The sequence below is a fragment of the Neophocaena asiaeorientalis genome, unplaced genomic scaffold, assembly GCF_003031525.2.
Source record: "Neophocaena asiaeorientalis asiaeorientalis breed wild unplaced genomic scaffold, Neophocaena_asiaeorientalis_V1.1 scaffold4, whole genome shotgun sequence".
Classification (NCBI taxonomy): Eukaryota; Metazoa; Chordata; class Mammalia; order Artiodactyla; family Phocoenidae; genus Neophocaena; species Neophocaena asiaeorientalis.
In genome coordinates this window covers 3116429-3134305 of record NW_020173682.1, presented here as the reverse complement: position 1 = coordinate 3134305, position 17877 = coordinate 3116429, and the positions used below count along the sequence as shown (strand labels likewise).

General features: G+C 41.8%; 1 protein-coding gene across 5 annotated transcripts in view; it reads right to left on the bottom strand.

Moving 5' to 3' along the window:
* The window catches only part of CACNB2 (calcium voltage-gated channel auxiliary subunit beta 2), a 396022-nt gene that overhangs the window by 38103 nt on the left and 340042 nt on the right, over positions 1 to 17877 (bottom strand). For all 5 annotated transcript variants that reach the window (XM_024750058.1, XM_024750061.1, XM_024750060.1 and 2 more), the window contains 3 exons: positions 6573 to 6695; positions 4510 to 4646; positions 866 to 942 (listed from right to left, as the gene is read on the bottom strand). In XM_024750058.1, coding sequence (XP_024605826.1) covers positions 866 to 942; positions 4510 to 4646; positions 6573 to 6695 — 337 coding nt within the window. The remainder of the gene's footprint in view (positions 1 to 865; positions 943 to 4509; positions 4647 to 6572; positions 6696 to 17877) is intronic.

Here is a 17877-nt window from a genome sequence, read left to right as displayed (position 1 = left end):
GTCCTCTAGTTTTTACTAAGAAGCCCGGCATTGTCTCTAAAAGCTGCCAGCATCCAGGAACAAGGCATGATCATCGGCAACAAGGGGGCGGTCCTGCTCTTGAGGCAGTCAGAGTGCAACTACGTTGTTCCTTGACTTCTCCACAGATGCATGCTTCTGTGTCTTTGACCTCGTCCCACTTCCAGCTTCCTAGAAATACACAGAAGCTCCACTGGCCAACCCTTATCATGTTACTCTGGCCCCCAACTGCACCTCTTAGCGAACTAAGACTCTGATCATGGGTTTTCATCCAATTTGACCAATTCGTCTCCTGTGTGTATAGAACTCCAAGTTCAACACAGAATGGCAGAGTTGCCAGATTGAGCAAATACGAATTCAGTTAATGAATTTCAGCTAGACAATGAAAAATTTTTCAAGTATGTCTGGTACAATGCTGATTTATACTAAAAATATTATTCATTGTTTATCTGACATTCACATGTATGTTGGTGTCCTTCTTCAGCACTTTGGAAAGAAAACAGTACTCACTCTTCCTACAAGCGTGGCTGTAGGTGTATGTTCATCCATTTACTGCCCGTGACACTGCGGGGGACCATGGCGGTGGCCAGGGCTAGAAAGTCAAATCCGCTCATGACTTTGATCATCTAAGCAGTGAACACACTGACAACGTTTCTTTTCTTTCAAAGCCAGAAAGAAAGTTGCCCCAATTGTTCCTAACTCCAGGTGGCCATACTCATTTCTGATCCCTTTGAACACCTCAAGGGTTAACCTAGTGATTCAGTCTATGGAAACTCACACAACTAGGTAAAGACGGAGGAAAGCATGAAATGCAGTATGGACTGTTCAGCACTTACTACCTACTTACCAGATGACGGAGGTGTAGATTTTCTGGAACTAGGTACTATGTCACCCAAACTGGATGATGAATTTCCTCCTGATTTACTGGAGTAAAGCAAAAATTTATATTACAACTGAGACTTATTTCGGAGATTAAAACATTTGTAATGCTCAATAAACATGATTTACTCATTATGTTTTTATTGAACTTTAAATCTGTCTTGCCTCCAAGGAGGCAAAGAGTCATTTCCCAGTGGAGACTCCTAGAGTGCTCGACATAGCCGTGTCAAGGTCTCTGTTGCAAATTCAGGGATTCATTTGAAAAGGCCCCGAGAGAATGGAAGAAAACTTGGGTACTTGCTGCAGTCCTCAAATTCTCTGCCAGGATCCCAGACAGATAAGAGCAAAGATTTCCTCTGCTTCTTATTTTCAAGACTCTCGGAAGCAGTGTGTAAACCTGCAGGCTAACAGCCAAACTTCTTGTTTAACTCTTGTTGCGTTTCTGCTTTGTCTTAGCTGGCTTCTCTTTTAGTGTACCAAGATGGAACGTATTCAAGTTTTTACAAGCAACCTATTAAAAAATCCCCAACAACACAGCTATGCTAAAACCTGCCAACCTTTAAAAGACACACGAGGGAACACGAGAAAGTGTTCTATGATTTAACCCTCAGAGTGTATCTGGAACATTCCTCAAGCATGGCTAAACGTGGAGGATTCAGCTTGGTTCATGTAGGAACCATCTGAACAGTGAGTGTATACTTCAGAACTACCAAATTCTACCATTAATCCAAGACACGCCTTAGTGTCTTAGAAACTTTGGGGTTAATATGAGAACGGTGGCATTTATGTTTTTACCAGTGGCCAGCATGCTAAATAATACACCACGCGGCCCCTTCACAGAGGCGGACAGAAAGGAACATTTTAAAAGAGCGACACGGAATTTCAGCAAGACAGTCTCATGGCCAAAAGTTTATTGTCATAGCCAAGCCAGGGTCTAGTGGAAAGAATCCGCTCCAGTGTCTATGCATCCAAGGGTGATATTTAATATTCTGTAAATATTTACATGTATTTACTATTTCATGAATATTAGTATGAAAAAATAAGTTCCACTAAAATACCAGTGACGGGCTGAATTTTATTGCTACCATTCTGGCATTTTAATGTGTAAAAAAGACAAACATCAAAAGCTTTAAGCAAGAACCAGGAGGCCTCTGTATCTTTTTCAGGTTCTTAAAAGATATCCCAGCACGTTTAATAAGGATACCAGATGATATGTAAAGGTAATAAAAAGTGGTATTTAGAGAAGCCATTTCTGGCAGTTATACAAGAATACCCATTACCAAGACCAACGCGTTTTCTTCCACAAGTTCTTTTTTTAAACTGCTAAGTCTAATTCCAGTTCAAACTTGGGTTTGTTTTACATTCTCTTCGAATTTCTGTAACAGTCAAAGTATTATTTGAATTGTGTAAAATTGTGACAAACATTGCAAAGAGTGAAAATGTTCAGAATGCAAATTTGCCCTTCATGTTTAATTCTATAAAAATGCTATGCTCTTGAGCTGTTCTCCAATTCTACTGCCTTTGATTTCTGATTTTTTTTTATAATTTACACATCTGAGTTTTATAATACTGCCTGAAAGTTATGCCCTCAAAACATAAGTGTATTTAAAATGTTCGGAGACAAATGTAAAAACCTCTGAAAACAAGAAGAAGTATTTTCACCTACTTAGGCAAAAGCTTAGGTAAAGAGACAGGACAAGATAAAATCCAGAAAAATCAAAGGAAAATGAATATGGTTATAGGAAACGTAAACGAGTTCCTTAGAACAGGTATGAGGTGTTACACTACTCAAATACAGATAATTTATAGTTCTTTAAGGAAAAAATGCAATAGCAAAACAACACAGTAGATAATAACAGATGGCAATAATAATGATTCGTTCTGTGCTTGCTTAGTCAGACCCTGGTTGCACGATTTCACAGCACATAGGCCTCTGAAGTCAAGCTACAGACAGATGGATTTTGGTTACACCCTGATTCTACCTTACTTGCTGTGCAACCTTGGTCAAGTTCCCTAAACTCTCTTAGCCTGTTTCCTCATCTGCGAAGAGGAGGCCCAAATACCTACCATTCCTGTAGGTTCTTATAAAGCTGAGCTGATCGCTAACAGCTAGACCAGGGATCCCCAGCTGGGAGGCAAAGGAAACCCTGCCTTCTTAACAATTTGGCAAAAATGTCTCCCATCCTACTCCTTGAGAAGTAGTTTTCCTTTCTCAGTTTGTATATGAAGAAGCAGAGAAAGATTTTATTAACTAGCATTAAGAAACCATTATCAATACAGAGAATAGAAAAAGATACAATAAAGCCAATACAAGGCTAGAAATCAAATAAATGGTATCAGATCTTGAAAGTCCTACAAGAAAAATGCCCAAGCTTTGTATATCTACACGCATCTACTTTTATATGACTAAATGCATTCACAGTCTGAGGGTCCCCAATAACCCAGGGATTAATAAAAGTCAAATATGGGCTAGAGGTCTTGAAAAAGGGAAGAATCCATCTGAACTAAAAGAGCCTGAGAGTTATAAAATACTAGTGAATGAAGATGGATGTTCCAAACCACAAAGCATCTGCTTTTTTTTTGCGGTACACGGGCCTCTCACTGTTGTGGCCTCTCCCGTTGCGGGGCACAGGCTCCGGACGCGCAGGCTCAGCGGCCATGGCTCACGGGCCCAGCCGCTCCGCGGCATGTGGGATCCTCCCGGACCGGGGCACGAACCCGCGTCCCCTGCATCGGCAGGCGGACTCTCAACCACCGCGCCACCAGGGAAGCCCGCATCTTCTATTTGACTTGTTTGTGGGCACTTGGAAAAATTCTTGCTAATACTGATATATGGTCATTGACAACGGATTTTGCATCACTATGGAAAAAAATAAGATGTAGGCTTCAGAAAACAGAAGCCTAGCTATTCACATTAAAAAAAAGACTTGCCAGTAACACATCCTTTCACAGGGAAAAAGCAAACCATGTTCTTGGACTTGTCTGCAGGGGCTCAATTTAAAATTCACTCCATATTTGAGGAGCCCTTCTAATGATTCTAGTGAGGGGCAAACAGTCTCAAGAATCCTAGGAAAAAAATCATCTGGCCTCAGCCTATTACATAACTCATCTAATTGCTATCTGCAATGACAATTTACTGAGTTTCCCTTTAAGTGTTGAGCAGTGGGGCAGAACTGAACATTGAGTTTCTTAAGTGAAAATGAAATTAAAAGACCACGAGAGCTGCTCTTTGCTGAAATCTGAGATGGTCATTTCTGAAACATCTTCCGGCCATGCCAGGCGGCTGTGGACACTGGGATTAGTCACCGGGATTGCTCGATGCCGGAGTACGTTCAGCAAAAGATTAAACTTCAGAATTTCCTCTGCACTGAAGCCTGGATTTAATACTCTATGACCTTAGCTCTTTTCATTCATGGTCATATTTAATTTGACTCTCTCCAGAAGGGGATGAAAATGAGAGGCTGGATGAAGTGTTCTAAATGCAGGATTTGTGATGCTCTCACCAGTCTGCTTTTTAACGCATAACAAAGACTGCAGACTCCGGCAACTGACAGTACACAAATGACAGTACAGTCTGGACTCTGACGCAAGCACTTGGTGCTTTGCTCCTACCTGGAGTAGAACCTCCCTTGCTTGGCTCTCTGTTCATGCTGTAGCCTCGTATTCTCGAGCTTGACTGGGCTGGGAACGAATCCGATTTCACAGCCTTCTTTAACCAATCGCCCTATCCACCAGTCATTGTTAAATTTCTAAACGGAAAATCAGAATTGTCAAAATCAGTGCGCAGAAGTTAAACAAATCTTCACATCCTTTTTCTTCCCCATTGACCATTTTCACTGGAGATAAGTATTGTGGCAGTTACAGCGAACTCAAATATCGCAAGTCAGGAAACCCTGTTCACGTGTTGAGTGTGTGCTAAGAGCAAAGTATTTTCCGGGAGCTCAACAGTCCATCTCCCGCCTGACTCTGCCTTCACTTTCCTGGCCTTGAGACCTTCCTGAATTCCACTGCAGCGGCTGGCACCATGAGTAGGATAAACTCTTCTTGTTCAAAGATGAACAGGTCTTCCTGACAAGAGACTAGCGGGAACTAGGGAGTGTTACAGAGGTCCTCCTCTTATATAATCAGATTAATTAGAAGTATTAAGAGTGAGTGAGAAATATTGACATCGACATGAAATATTTGATGTCAGAGCAAAATTTACCTTTGTGCAAACAGGTGTACAATGACCACAGTCCGGCGTTCACAAATGACTTCTCCACTTACGTGGATGTTGGCGATTTCTCTCTTGTGCCTGGACTATCTATCCTAAATCTTTAGGATACGGTTTGATGTCCCTTGGCTGAATAGTATTTTTCAAGCCTGTTCTCGAACATTTCAAAGAAGAGTATCCACTCTGTTTTTCTTTTCCTTCTTCTCTAAGCATCAGCCCTTGGGGATGAGAGCCTAGATTCATCTAACTTCCTGTTGTAAAGTGAGATTCTAGGCATGCCATACTTCAGAAATTATTTTCTGTCTTCCCTTCCTGGCCAAATAGAAATAACAGCTCTTTTGAAAAGTTAAAGAAATGGCAGGCTCTACATTCTCTAGTCTCTCTTTTTTTTTTTTTTCCTCTCTAGTCTCTTTTCATTGGCAGTTATCACTGCTTGGTCACAGCCTTTAGTGCTTGAGCAGTTAAACCGGCATATGCTCCATCCTATGTACGACAGTAGTTTGCCTCTGCTAATCCCAAACTCCCATTCCTTCCCTCCCCTACTCCCTCTCCAAAAATATTACAAAGAATATATATATGTGTATAACGGAATCACTTTGCTGTATGGAAGAAATTAACACATTGTAAATCAACTATACTTCAATAAAATAAAATAAAAAAATCCTTGGAACCGTAAAAAATTTTTTTACAAATGCTCCCTAGGAGAGACCGTCCCCCAGCTGGAAGTGCTCCAATTGTAAATTCCTGCAGGCTCAAGGAAACCTCAGACTCACACACCTACAACATGTAAGGGGAATTTGTGGCCATTTCATACAGTGTTCTGCAAAACAGGCATCTGATAAATGTTGACTCAAAATAAACCTTAATTAAGAGTGAATTTTTCCAACTTACAGATTGAGTCACTGTTAACAAAAAGTGGAGGCTTTTGGTATGGTGGAAAAGGGATGTTCCCGATATCTGGTTCCTGTCTTGTTGGCTGTGATTGCATCCATTCCCCCTTCCCCTGCAGAAATTTACCACCAAACAAGGAGAATGGGCAAAAGTGGCCTGAGTTTAGACCCTGCTAGCAGACAGGAGACATCATGAATTCTAGATACTATTACTAAACCCTCCCCAGATGGTTAAACTTGGGACACGAGGGGGAAATGACACACGGTCAAGGTTAAACCTTAACACAAAAAGTACAGGTTAAGTATAAAAAAAGGATCATCTACCCCAGTGGTTCTCAATTTCTGGGTCACAGAGCCCAGGGGAGCCTTGAGGTTGTTCCAAGAGGCCTGTGACTTTTTTCTTCTTTAAAAAGGTTATATTTATATTAGAAAAGCTCGAGAGGCACTGATTTCACGTGTATGTTATCCAACCACAGCTACACGCCATGCTATTTCACAGCAATGAGAAGTAAGAAATGATGCTTCAAGGTAAAAAAAATCATGTGGATAGAAATTCCAGTTATTCTCCTTACTTCCTTAACATGCAGAAAATCTTTTGCTTCGAATGAGATGGCCATGCCTGGCACTGGGACGTCGTCTTCATGGGCTGCACTATAGCTGACATTTGTCCGGACTGCAAATGCAACGGGCTTTGTCTAAAATGGGAAAAGGAAGGGAGAAAAAAATTGAAAAAAAAAGAAAAAACAGCATTCCCTCTCTTTCCCCCTCAAAGTACAAACATACACTGAATAACTGTTGTCACTGTTGTTGCTTTTCCCAACTTTGGTTCTTTATCACAAAACAGCTTATTGGTATTTACAAACCTTCGAGCGCTCAGCTATACTACCCACTTCCAAACTAGAAAAAGGCCACTGTGCTCTTTGAAAGCATTACAAGTAATGAAGGTGAAGATGAACTACTAAAATATGAGTTTACAACATAACAGCTTGTAGCAAACGGAAATCAAGAAAAATACACAGGATTGAAATGCCCAGTTCTTGTGTTTCAGTGAAAAAGACTTAGCCACTGCCATCTCCACCCCAAACGTGTACTTTAAATTAATAATAAATGGCATAATTCCAAAAGGTACAATGTTTTGGATGAAGAAAGAACCACGGAATATATCTTATGACTACAGACACTGTATTCACGGCTGCCGAGCATCTAAAGATGATAACATTCATTAAGCCATCCTTCATTATTTGATGCTTTGCAAATATACAGATACATATTTGTCCTCTATCTAGGCAACACCTGTTTAATCACAAGGTGAAAAAATAGGCAAACTCAGAAACGGTGAAAAGAGGTATTGCTCTAACTGGCATTGTGTTTCTTTCGCATCGTGGGCATGTGGATTTCTTCTGAGCAGGTTCTTCCTATTCAAAGAGCTCTTCATCGGGACTGCTCATGAAGGACAAGAGGGAATTAGAACAGAAAGAATCCATCTTCACTTCCGAATCTTCAGAGTTAATGCATTCTAGCTGACTGCTGTCTGGGTTGAGGACTGAGCTCAAAAGAGCCACGGAGTTACTCAGATCCATCCACAATATGTAGAGTGGGAAAGGAGGACCAGGTTCTAGACATGGGCACAGTAGACAGGAAGTGGACTGAAGACATGAAATGCATTTCTTGGCATCCCTTACGATTTTTTATTAAAAATGTAAGAGGGGCTGCTCCTCATATGGAAATATAAAACTTAAAAAAATAGAAATAAAAGTTGCCTGCGGTTCTACCACTGAAACACAATTCTTGAGTGTGTGATAGTATTTCCATTTTTTCCTGAAATTAAAAAAAAATTTTGATTCCCATAGCTATAATCATAATATCTTACCCGATTTGTACCCAGTTTTTACCCAATTCTTAACATAGTTTTTCAGGTGATACACTTTTTAAATTTTTATTAATTTTTTTTAGGGCATCATTCTCTATTTTTAACAAAAATAACTGAGGGCGTATTTTGAAGACAGGGCAGAGCCACTTATCACGCATCTGGTTTTAACAGATGATAGACTTTCAAAAATCTACCATTTAGAAAATTACCTCAACCATTCAACACTTTCTTTTGACGTCTGCGTTTAAACTTTTTTTCACTATGATAAATATTCTGCTTTGAAAAATCTCTGTATGAAAAGCCTCTTTCTGTTTAGAATTCTTTCCTTGGGACACATTCCCAGAGGTAGCGTAAGCAAGCCATGGGTTATCAAGATCTTTTAAAATTCTGTTGCAAACTACTGCCCAGATGAACTGTGCCATTTAAACTGCAAGCAGCAGTACAGGTTGGTGCCTTTTTCCATAAGATGCAGTCTTAATCAGACTCAGTTTTACTACTAGAAATAGCATTTTCTTGAGTATATTGATCCATTATTCAAGAGAGTTTCTGATCCCAAAAATATAAATCCAAGATTTTTTTTCTATGACATGATCTCTTGTCTCTCTCAGGGACCTTTTTAAAAATTTTTAAAAAGATAACAGAGTTTAAGTGTAGCCTATATATATAGCACATATATATATATATTTTTTTTTTAAACCACTGGAAGACATAAATTTTAAATGTACAACTCTACAGAGTATCCCATGAAAATCTCTTGTCTTTTATCCAAAGACCAACTTTTCAGACACTGGAGTAGGAAGAGGGAACAGTGAGAAAAAATAAAATAAAGGGGTGGTAAAGGTTAGCCTATAATAAGCGGGGGCCACAGATAATGATTTTATGCTCTTAGATTAAGACTTCAGTTCAGAATGTGGAATTCCCTTCTTGGCTCACCTCCTACAATCAACCATGCTCCCCTTAGACAAGGAGCTTCATACAGGAATCGGCTTCACAGAGCACACGGCGTAGGAGAGAAGAAAGCAGAAGCCCGTCCCTCAATGTCTTTACTTCAGGAACTATATTTCTAACTTGGAATGTGGAATAGACAGAGTGGAGGGAAGATCAGAAGGCTTATCAGCTCGACAGAAAGAGGCAGGCTGCTGGCCAGAGGGGATCAACGGACGACGTCATTTTGGAGTCACCGAACTCACTTCAGCTCCATCTAGCTCAAGCAGCACATCTATAATACGGAAGATATTATCTACATCAGTTCCACTCACGTGGGTTCGAGAACAGAGGCTTTTAGATGAACCTGGATTTGAATGTTGATTTATTTACAGGGAGCGTAGTCTGAACAAATTCCTTTGATCTCATGGAGTGTGTTTCCAAGGCTAGGCTATTGTTCGGTACATAGAGTGAGCTCAGTACATGAGCATTTTCTCTAGACTAAAAGGACGACCGTACATACATGAATGTTTCCCAATAGTCACTCACCTTCGAAGGCTCAGTACCAGCGGTTTCCTTGGTGCCCTGCACCGTAACCCATCTCACACCAAACTAGTTAACACAGGTTAATGCCTGCCGTGAGGTGCGTGCTAAACCACTCTTACATTCAAGATATAGCCGAGCGTTCTCTCCAGCATGGACTCTCTCACATTCTCTCAGGTATGAGAGACGGTAAGGCTTCCCATATTCGTTTTGCTTATAGGATCCTCTCTACTTGCTGTGTCCGATCTGTCTAGTTCTGATTTGCTTTGTGAGTCCTTGGACACAGAGGCTTCGTTTTCTCTGAAACCAACCTTAGGTCCCAAGGGAACATCCCTCATAGACTCTTTGAATTTTTCATCCCATGAAACTATTTTTCATCAAACGTATCCTGATTTAAGTTGACATCTGCGTTTTTGGCTGACTCTACGCTCAAGCCTTCACAGGACTCTTTCCTGCCGTCATTCGGGGCTCTCCCCCGTGGCTGCCCCTCACTGGCTCACTTTTCGGTCCGGAAGCCTGCCGTACTGTTTTGCTTTTCCAGTGTCACTTCTCTAATCAGGGCCCTGGGACCACTTCCCTCTCATGTCGTCCGTCATAACAATTTGTGACTCTCATGGATGCTCGGGGCATTTATTTTTTGAGGCCAGTGGCCATTTACTCTCTTTTTTTTGCTCCCTTATTAAGATAAAGCAAAGTCCTGAGAAGCAAGAACAAATTAAGAGCTCAGAAACCTTGGGTCCTTCCAGAGGCCTCACGGGAACACCAGGTCAGAGTGGACCGTGGTGACTGACCAGAGCTCTGACACGTGCCAGGATCCTGAGGGAAGCGAAGTTGGTCCAGACCCCAGGACTGAAAGTAACCGCGAGCTCCAAGCAGTGGGTTCTGCCCCAGGTCATAGGTCCCCCTCTCCAAGAGGTCCTTTGTTCACCCTCTAAAACTCCAGGGCTTCCCAGGTTTGTCTGAAAGGCCTGATCATGGCTGGAGGGGAAGAAAGGCAGAAAACGTCACTATAAAGATGGCTCGCAGCCCTAGGCAGGGTCCCATCAGAACTGACTATTGTGAATGGTACTTAAATCCAAATTCAGATTCAGATCTAGATTCATCCAACTCCACAGAATCATTAGGGTCCCGAGGAGACAATATGACCCCCTTAATTCCACTGTCTTTCTTTTCAGTCGACCCCCTTCATATCCTGGGAATCTTATTCTCAGGCCAGTGCTCTAGCCGGAGTCTATTTTGCTCTCTCCTCCTACCTGGGTTCCTGGCTAACTTGTCTTGTAGCCGTGGAGGACCGATACATGATGGAGAGGGGCACACAATTCTATCAGCCTTCGCTTCTCCCTCTCCTGTGCCAACGAAAAAGGGAACAGATTGGTTCTCTGCCTTTTCTGGTACCTCCCATCCGGTATACGCTACGTAGCCTCAGGGTGGTTGGTAAACCACCTACCTGTACTTGGTACTCTACCTTGTGACACAGAATTAAACGCTCGCTGCCACTTAGCTTGTGGACTCAAGTGCCAATAAATACCAACTTATAGAAGAGAAGCATCTCGTTATCCGCACAGTCATGCAGAAGTGCTTTAAAAACTCTAAGGCTGTGTCATTTCACCCTGGTGTCTGCAGTCTGCTTTCAAGTAACATTTCAGAAGAAGGCAATGAGTGAGTGACACAGGTGTGTCATGGGACCACCGTGTCATGGAACAGCAGAGTGACGATGACCAAAGACATCCTCACTCTCCTCCTCCAGGTCCTTCCTCGTCTTGGACATGGCACGATTTATGATGAAATGATCAAAGCTACCACTCTGGATGTCTGTGAAGTGCCGTGCTGGGCATTATGCACAGCGTTTTGCATTTAATTTAATCCCAGCAACAACCATTCCTCCCAGGTGAGGAAGCTGAGGTTCAGAAAAACTTCTCCAGGGCCACAAGCAATGGAGGGGATATTCAAATCCGACCATCTCACCTGAAAGCCTGAGTTCTTTCTGCAGTCCTCGCCTGCTTTTCATTCAAAGGGGTACATGGATGGCAATTCTTGAGCATTTAGATGTCTGTGTGAAATTTGTGAATACTGGAAAGTAATAACTTACAAAATTCTACAAATTGTTTGGTACCAAAAAAAGGTAAAAATGTAGGCCTCGGTCTGCCTTGTAGCCTAATTTAGTCCACTTTTTCAAATGTAAAACAGCCAACGAGCAGTGTCACACGTTAGAACTCCAGGCGTGCATTATAAAGGTCATGTATTGCTGTATCTTTGCCCTTCAGTAGGTTTGTGGTCCAGTAAAATCATAACAATATCAAATCATGATTTTTATTTATTTAGACGTGACTTTTCTTTTTTCACGTCTCTTTTTCATAATACATAAAGCTCCCTTTCATCCAAAGAGGACTGAGATAGTAAAATACACGTGGTTTCATAGTTTCTAAAAATGCCACCAAGGATGCTGCCTTGGGAGAATTAAAGCCCTCAGCTACTACGGTCCTAAAAAGGTAAGAAAACGTCACTCCAGGTTCCTTACGGTGAAATGTTTCGTGGGCTAACTCTGAGGGTTTTTAAGTAGCCTGAGAGTTATTTTGGGAACATTCCAAGTTGGCTTAGTCAGTTTATGACTCTTGGTTTATTATTCCCAGGATGGACTTGGTTTGATGGATGACTGAACTTACAAATACAGCAGGAGGCAGCCAAGGGTGCTAACCACCTGCTTTCCTCACCTCCCTCCTCCTTCCGACTCCAGCACCACTATAGTCTGGCCCAGCAATGTCCACTGAACCCTCCCGAACTCTCCTGATGTTTCTGCTCTGACTCAGGACCTCTAGCCCCCATTCTGACCCTCACCACACTGCCATGTGCTCTACTCTGCCTAGAGATGGACACCTGGGCTGGTCATTAACAGACGTGCAGGGGAACCCATCTGGAAAGTTCGGGGGGATGCTGGGGGACAGCCCTGGGGCCACATGACTTGCTATCTCTCACAAGCCAAAGAAGTTCCATCAGCACCACGGAGCCCCGGCCTATGGAAGCTCATAGGCTCCTGTCAGAGATACATTTGAAGTTTATAGCAGGAACCAACTTTATTTTCTCACAATGTTCTAGAATCACTGGACCTAAGGCTGTCAGAAAACAATAATTGTAAGTAGGAGATAATTAACTTAAAAAATCTCTTTGGATCCAGCAATTCCACTTCTGGGCATGTATCCAAAGGAAACAAAAACACTACGCTAAAGCAATACCTAGACCCCATGTTCACAGCAGCATCATTTACAACAGTCAAGACAGGGAAACACCCTAAGTGTCCACCAACAGATGAACGGATAAAGAAGATGTGAGATACACACACACACACGAATATTATTCAGCCACGAGAAAGAAGGGAATCCTGCCATCTGCAAAAGCATGGATGGGGCTTCCCTGATGGAGCAGTGGTTGAGGGTCTGCCTGCCGATGCAGGGGACGCAGGTTCATGCCCCGGTCCGGGAGGATCCCACATGCCGCGGAGCGGCTGGGCCCGTGAGCCGTGGCCGCTGAGCCTGCGCGTCCAGAGCCTGTGCCCGGCAACGGGAGAGGCCACAGCAGTGAGAGGCCCGCGTACCGCAAAAAAAAAAAAAAAAAAAGTATGGATGGACTTTGAGAGGATCACGCTAAGTGAAATAAGAGAAAGACAAACACTGTCTGATCTCACTTATATGTGGAATCTCAAAAGCGAAACAAAAAAACCCCCAAAATTTCTGGTCATGAAGTAAGATAAAACAAATTATCACAAATTCACGGCACTCGAGTTTTCTTCCTAAACAACGACTTAATGAGTTAAGAGGGAAGCTAATCATCTTAATGGATACAACAAATGTTTACCTTTCTTTCACTTATTAAAAATGTGCTAATGAATGATGGAATACTTACTGTTAAAAAGCAAAATGAAATTCACTCAAATAAGATTAAGAATAGAATTCTGATCATGATGAAGAGCTACTTGAATTTTCACGCATCGATTTCTTCATTTCTTAATACAGATGCATTTTAATATGCTGAATAGCACAGTATGTTTTTCCATTTTCATTCGGAGGCCATTAATAGCTAATAACATACAAGGAAAATCCATAATTTGTTTTAATGTCTACAATGGATTGTCTTAAATATTAACTACTCCCAACGTACAGTATTTTCTTAAAGAAACTGAAAGAAAAATGTAAAGAATTTAAATGACCCAGGTTCCTATTATGAGAGACTACAGAAAAGAGAGCTTAAAAATCTAATGAGATTTTGATCCATTTTCTTGCACATAATAATTTCCTATAAAACTTGCTATGCTTTTCTATGATTTTTTTTTTTTTTTTTTTGCGGGAGAGGACAAGGGGGTCAGAATGGCTGAGTGGAGGGGACCAGAGGAAGGAACAAAAGATGAGATCAGAGCTCTCAGGTGATGCCTGGCTTTGCAGGTCAGGGTCAAGACTTGTGGCTTTTGTTCTAAGTGAGATGAGAACTCTCTGGAGGCTTTCCAGCAGAGGAGTGATGTGGTCTGACATGTTCAAAGGGCTATGATGGCTGTTGAACTGAAAAGAGGCTTTGGGGGCTTTGAAGTGGAAACAGGGGCATCGGCTGGAGGTGCTCACAGTGCCCCATGTGGAGAGATGACGGTGGTTAAATCAGGGCGACAGTAATGGAGGTGGAAAAAATAAATGGTCCAATTCTGCATACATTTTCAAAGTAGAGTCAACCAAATTTGCTGATAGATTTGATAAGGGCGTGAAAGAGAGTGAACGCCGCCACCAAATGTTCTGGGTCTGAGTGATCAGAAGGATGATGTACCCGTCAAGTGATACGGGGTGGGGGTGGGGGGCAGGAAGAGGGCTACAGTGCTCAGAAGGCAAAAGTAAAAAATTTTACATTTCTTTTAAATTGAACTATGGTTGACTTACGACATAGTAGTTTCAAGCGTACAACACAGTGGTCTAATATTTTTATTGATTACACAAAAATGTTACATGTTTTCAACATGTAAAGTTTGAGATCCTATGAAACATCCAAGTAGAATTTGGAAGAGGGCTCAAGGTCTGAAAGTTTGACAGAAAGATCTGGGCTAAAGCTATAAGGTGTCAGGGACTCTCCTGGCGGTTCAGTGGTTAAGACTGCACTGCACTTCCACTGCAGGGGGCACGGGTTCGATCCCTGGTCAGGCAACTAAGATCCCACATGCCACGTGGTGTGGCCAAAGAATAAAAAAATGGAAAAAAAATAAAGTAGTAAAGTCTTAGGCACGTTGATGACGTGGAGATCAACGTACGTGGTGGCACTCCAACTACAAAAGAGCCTCAGCTACAGAAGAGTGGAGAATGACTGCTAAGACCGTGCTTTCCAGGAAGTGTCTCAAGGAGCAGGGAGTGGCCAGCTGTGTCAGATACTGCTAATGGGTCAAGTAGGATGAGGGCTGACACCTGCCATGTGGATTTCACAACCTAGAGGTCGCTGTTGACAAGAGCCCATTCAGATGCTTGCTGGGGATGAAAGCCATATTGGAGTTAAAAGAGATTATTAAAAGGAGAGGAACTGGATATGGTTATGTATAGACCATTCTTTTAAGGAATTTTGCTATAAAGGGAAGGAAGAAATGTGATGGGTGGTAGGAGAAGTGAGTCAAGATTGTTTCCATTTAAAGTAGGAGAAATAGGCTTCCCTGGTGGCACGGTGGTTAAGAATCCGCCTGCCAATGCAAGGGACACGGGTTTGATCCCTGGTCCGGGAAGATCCCACATGCCGCGGAGCAACTAAGGCCCATGGGCCACAACTACTGAGCCTGCGCTCTACAGCCTGTGAGCCACAACTACTGAACCTGCGCACCACAGCTACTGAAGCCCACGTGCCTACAGCCCATGCTCCACAACAAGAGAAGCCACTGCAGCGAGAAGCCTGCGCATCATGAAGAGTAGCCCCCGTTCGCAACAACTACAGAAAGCTCGTGCACAGCAATGAAGACCCAACGCAGCCAAAAATAAAGTAAATAAAAATAAATTAATTTTTAAAAAAGGCAGGAGAAATAACAAAAATCGAAGCTGATAGGAATGAGTAGAGAGGAAAAAACCACGAAGGTGTATGAACCAGTGGATAGAACTGCTAGAGCAACATTTCCGCTTTGGCAGGGGAGGCAGTGGGATCCAGTGTTTAAGCACAGGACGTGGCCTTAGACGGAGGCAAGGAGGCAGCATGAACAAGGGCAGATACCAGCTCTGGAGGTGATGGAATGTCCACCTTCCCAGTGGAACAGGAAGGTGGGAGTAAAGACAGGGAAGAAGGTATTAGAGGCTGAGAAGGGAGGAAAGAACTCAAGACAGTCATCCACGAGTGCGGAAGATTAAATGAGCAAGGGAAGTATGGTGGGATTGCTCGGCAGTATTAAAGACCTGCTTGAGAGTCAAGGTCATGGATCTATAGTAAGCCAGCCATGCCATGTGGGAATGTCAGGAACGTCATCAGAGAGGCAACGGAGTTAAGCCATCATCCTTCAGCTTGAAAAGATCACGGCCTTCAAACTACCTTTTTCCATCTTGCTTTGATTCTTCTACAGCAATTTCATAGAAATGCCTATTACACTATATAGTTTGATACAAATAGAGTCTATATATTTGGGAGCATTTTAACCTACTTTCCTGATTGATCTCTCAACTAGTTTATAACCCTTTTCAGGTAAATGATTTATACTCCTATTTATTTTTTATGTCCGCCTCCAAGCCTTTACCACAGTGCTAGGTATACATTAATAACTGTTAAAGGACTCATTTAAGGGACTGATTCGTTTCAGTTAGAGGAATCAATTATCACGAGCTTATTTAGCACCTGCTCTAGGCAAAGTTCTGCTACCATGGCTCCGGGGCCCACAAAAATCGAATGGCTGAGTTATTACCGTAGTAAGGTTGATCCCATCAGGATTTTGTCTTATATGATTAACATGCATGTACGTAAGTGCAAGTGTACATATATATTTATGAAACTGAAAATAGCTCTATTAATTAAGAATCAAGCAAAGGAGCGAATATTTCAAACAAAATCTGAAATAGGATCATCCGAAAAGCTACTGAAATGACCTACAATCTCCATATAAGTTAAATTTACGTGTGAAGCAAAAAGATAAGGCATATCTGTTCTTTTTTTTTTTCTTTTTCAGTAGATGATTAAAAAGTAGATAAGCTCTTATGAAAGTGTTTTGGGGAGTGAATAATGGTAATTTTAAAAATATTATACCCATCTTAAAAAGCTGAATTGAAATACAACATTTATGAATGCTGAAACCAAGGTAGTACTCAAAGTTATAGAATCAACACGCAAGGTGAAGATTAGAATAATAATGACATATAGATCTATCTATGTAGAGAGAAACACAGCACCCTTCCAATCTGTTTATCAGAGAATTATTCACTTGGAACCAACAGTGGTATCCCTTCCAAACTACTGCATTGCATTTATTTATTTAATTTTTTTAACATCTTTATTGGAGTATAATTGCTTTACAATGGTGTGTTAATTTCTGCTGTATAACAAAGTGAATCAGCTATACATATACATACGTTCCCATATCCCCTCCCTCTTGCGTCTCCCTCCCACCCTCCCTATCCCACCCCTCTAGGTGGTCACAAAGCACCGAGCTGATCTCCCTGTGCTATGCGGCTGCTTCCCACTAGCTATCTATTTTACATTTGGTAGTGTATGTATGTCCATGCTACTCCCTTACTTCGTCCCAGCTTACCCTTCCCCCTCCCCGTGTCCTCAAGTCCATTCTCTACGTCTGCGTCTTTATTCCTGTCCTGCCCCTAATGTCTTCAGGATCATTTTTTTTTTAGATTCCATATATACATGTTAGCATACGGTATTTGTCTTTCTCTTTCTGACTTACTTCACTCTGTATGACAGACTCTAGGTCCATCCACCTCACTACAAATAATTCGATTTCATTTCTTTTTATGGCTGAGTAATATTCCATTGTACATATGTGCCACATCCTCTTTATCCATTCATCTGTCGATGGGCACTTAGGTTGCATCCATGTCCTGTCTATTGTAAATAGAGCTGCAATGAACATTGTGGTACATGACTCTTTCTGAATTATGGTTTTCTCAGGGTATATGCCCAGTTGTGGAATTGCTGGGTGGTATTCTGACCAGTGTGAGGTGATACCTCATTGTAGTTCTGATTTACATTTCTCTAAAGATTAGTGGTGTTGAGCATCCTTTCATGTGTTTGTTGGCCACCTGTATGTCTTCTTTGGAGAAATGTCTATTTAGGTCTTCTGCCCACTTTGGCAATGGATTGTTTGTTTTTTTGATATTGAGTTGAATGAGCTGCTTGTAAATTTTGGAGGTTAATCCGTTGCCAGTTGGTTCATTTGCCAACATTTTCTCCCATTCTGAGGGTTGTCTGTTCGTCTTGTTTATGGTTTTCTTTCATGTGCAAAAGCTTTGAAGTTTCATTAGGTCCCATTTGTTTATTTTTGTTTTTATTTCCATTTCTCTAGGAGGTGGGTCAAAAATGATCTTGCTATGATTTATGACATAGAG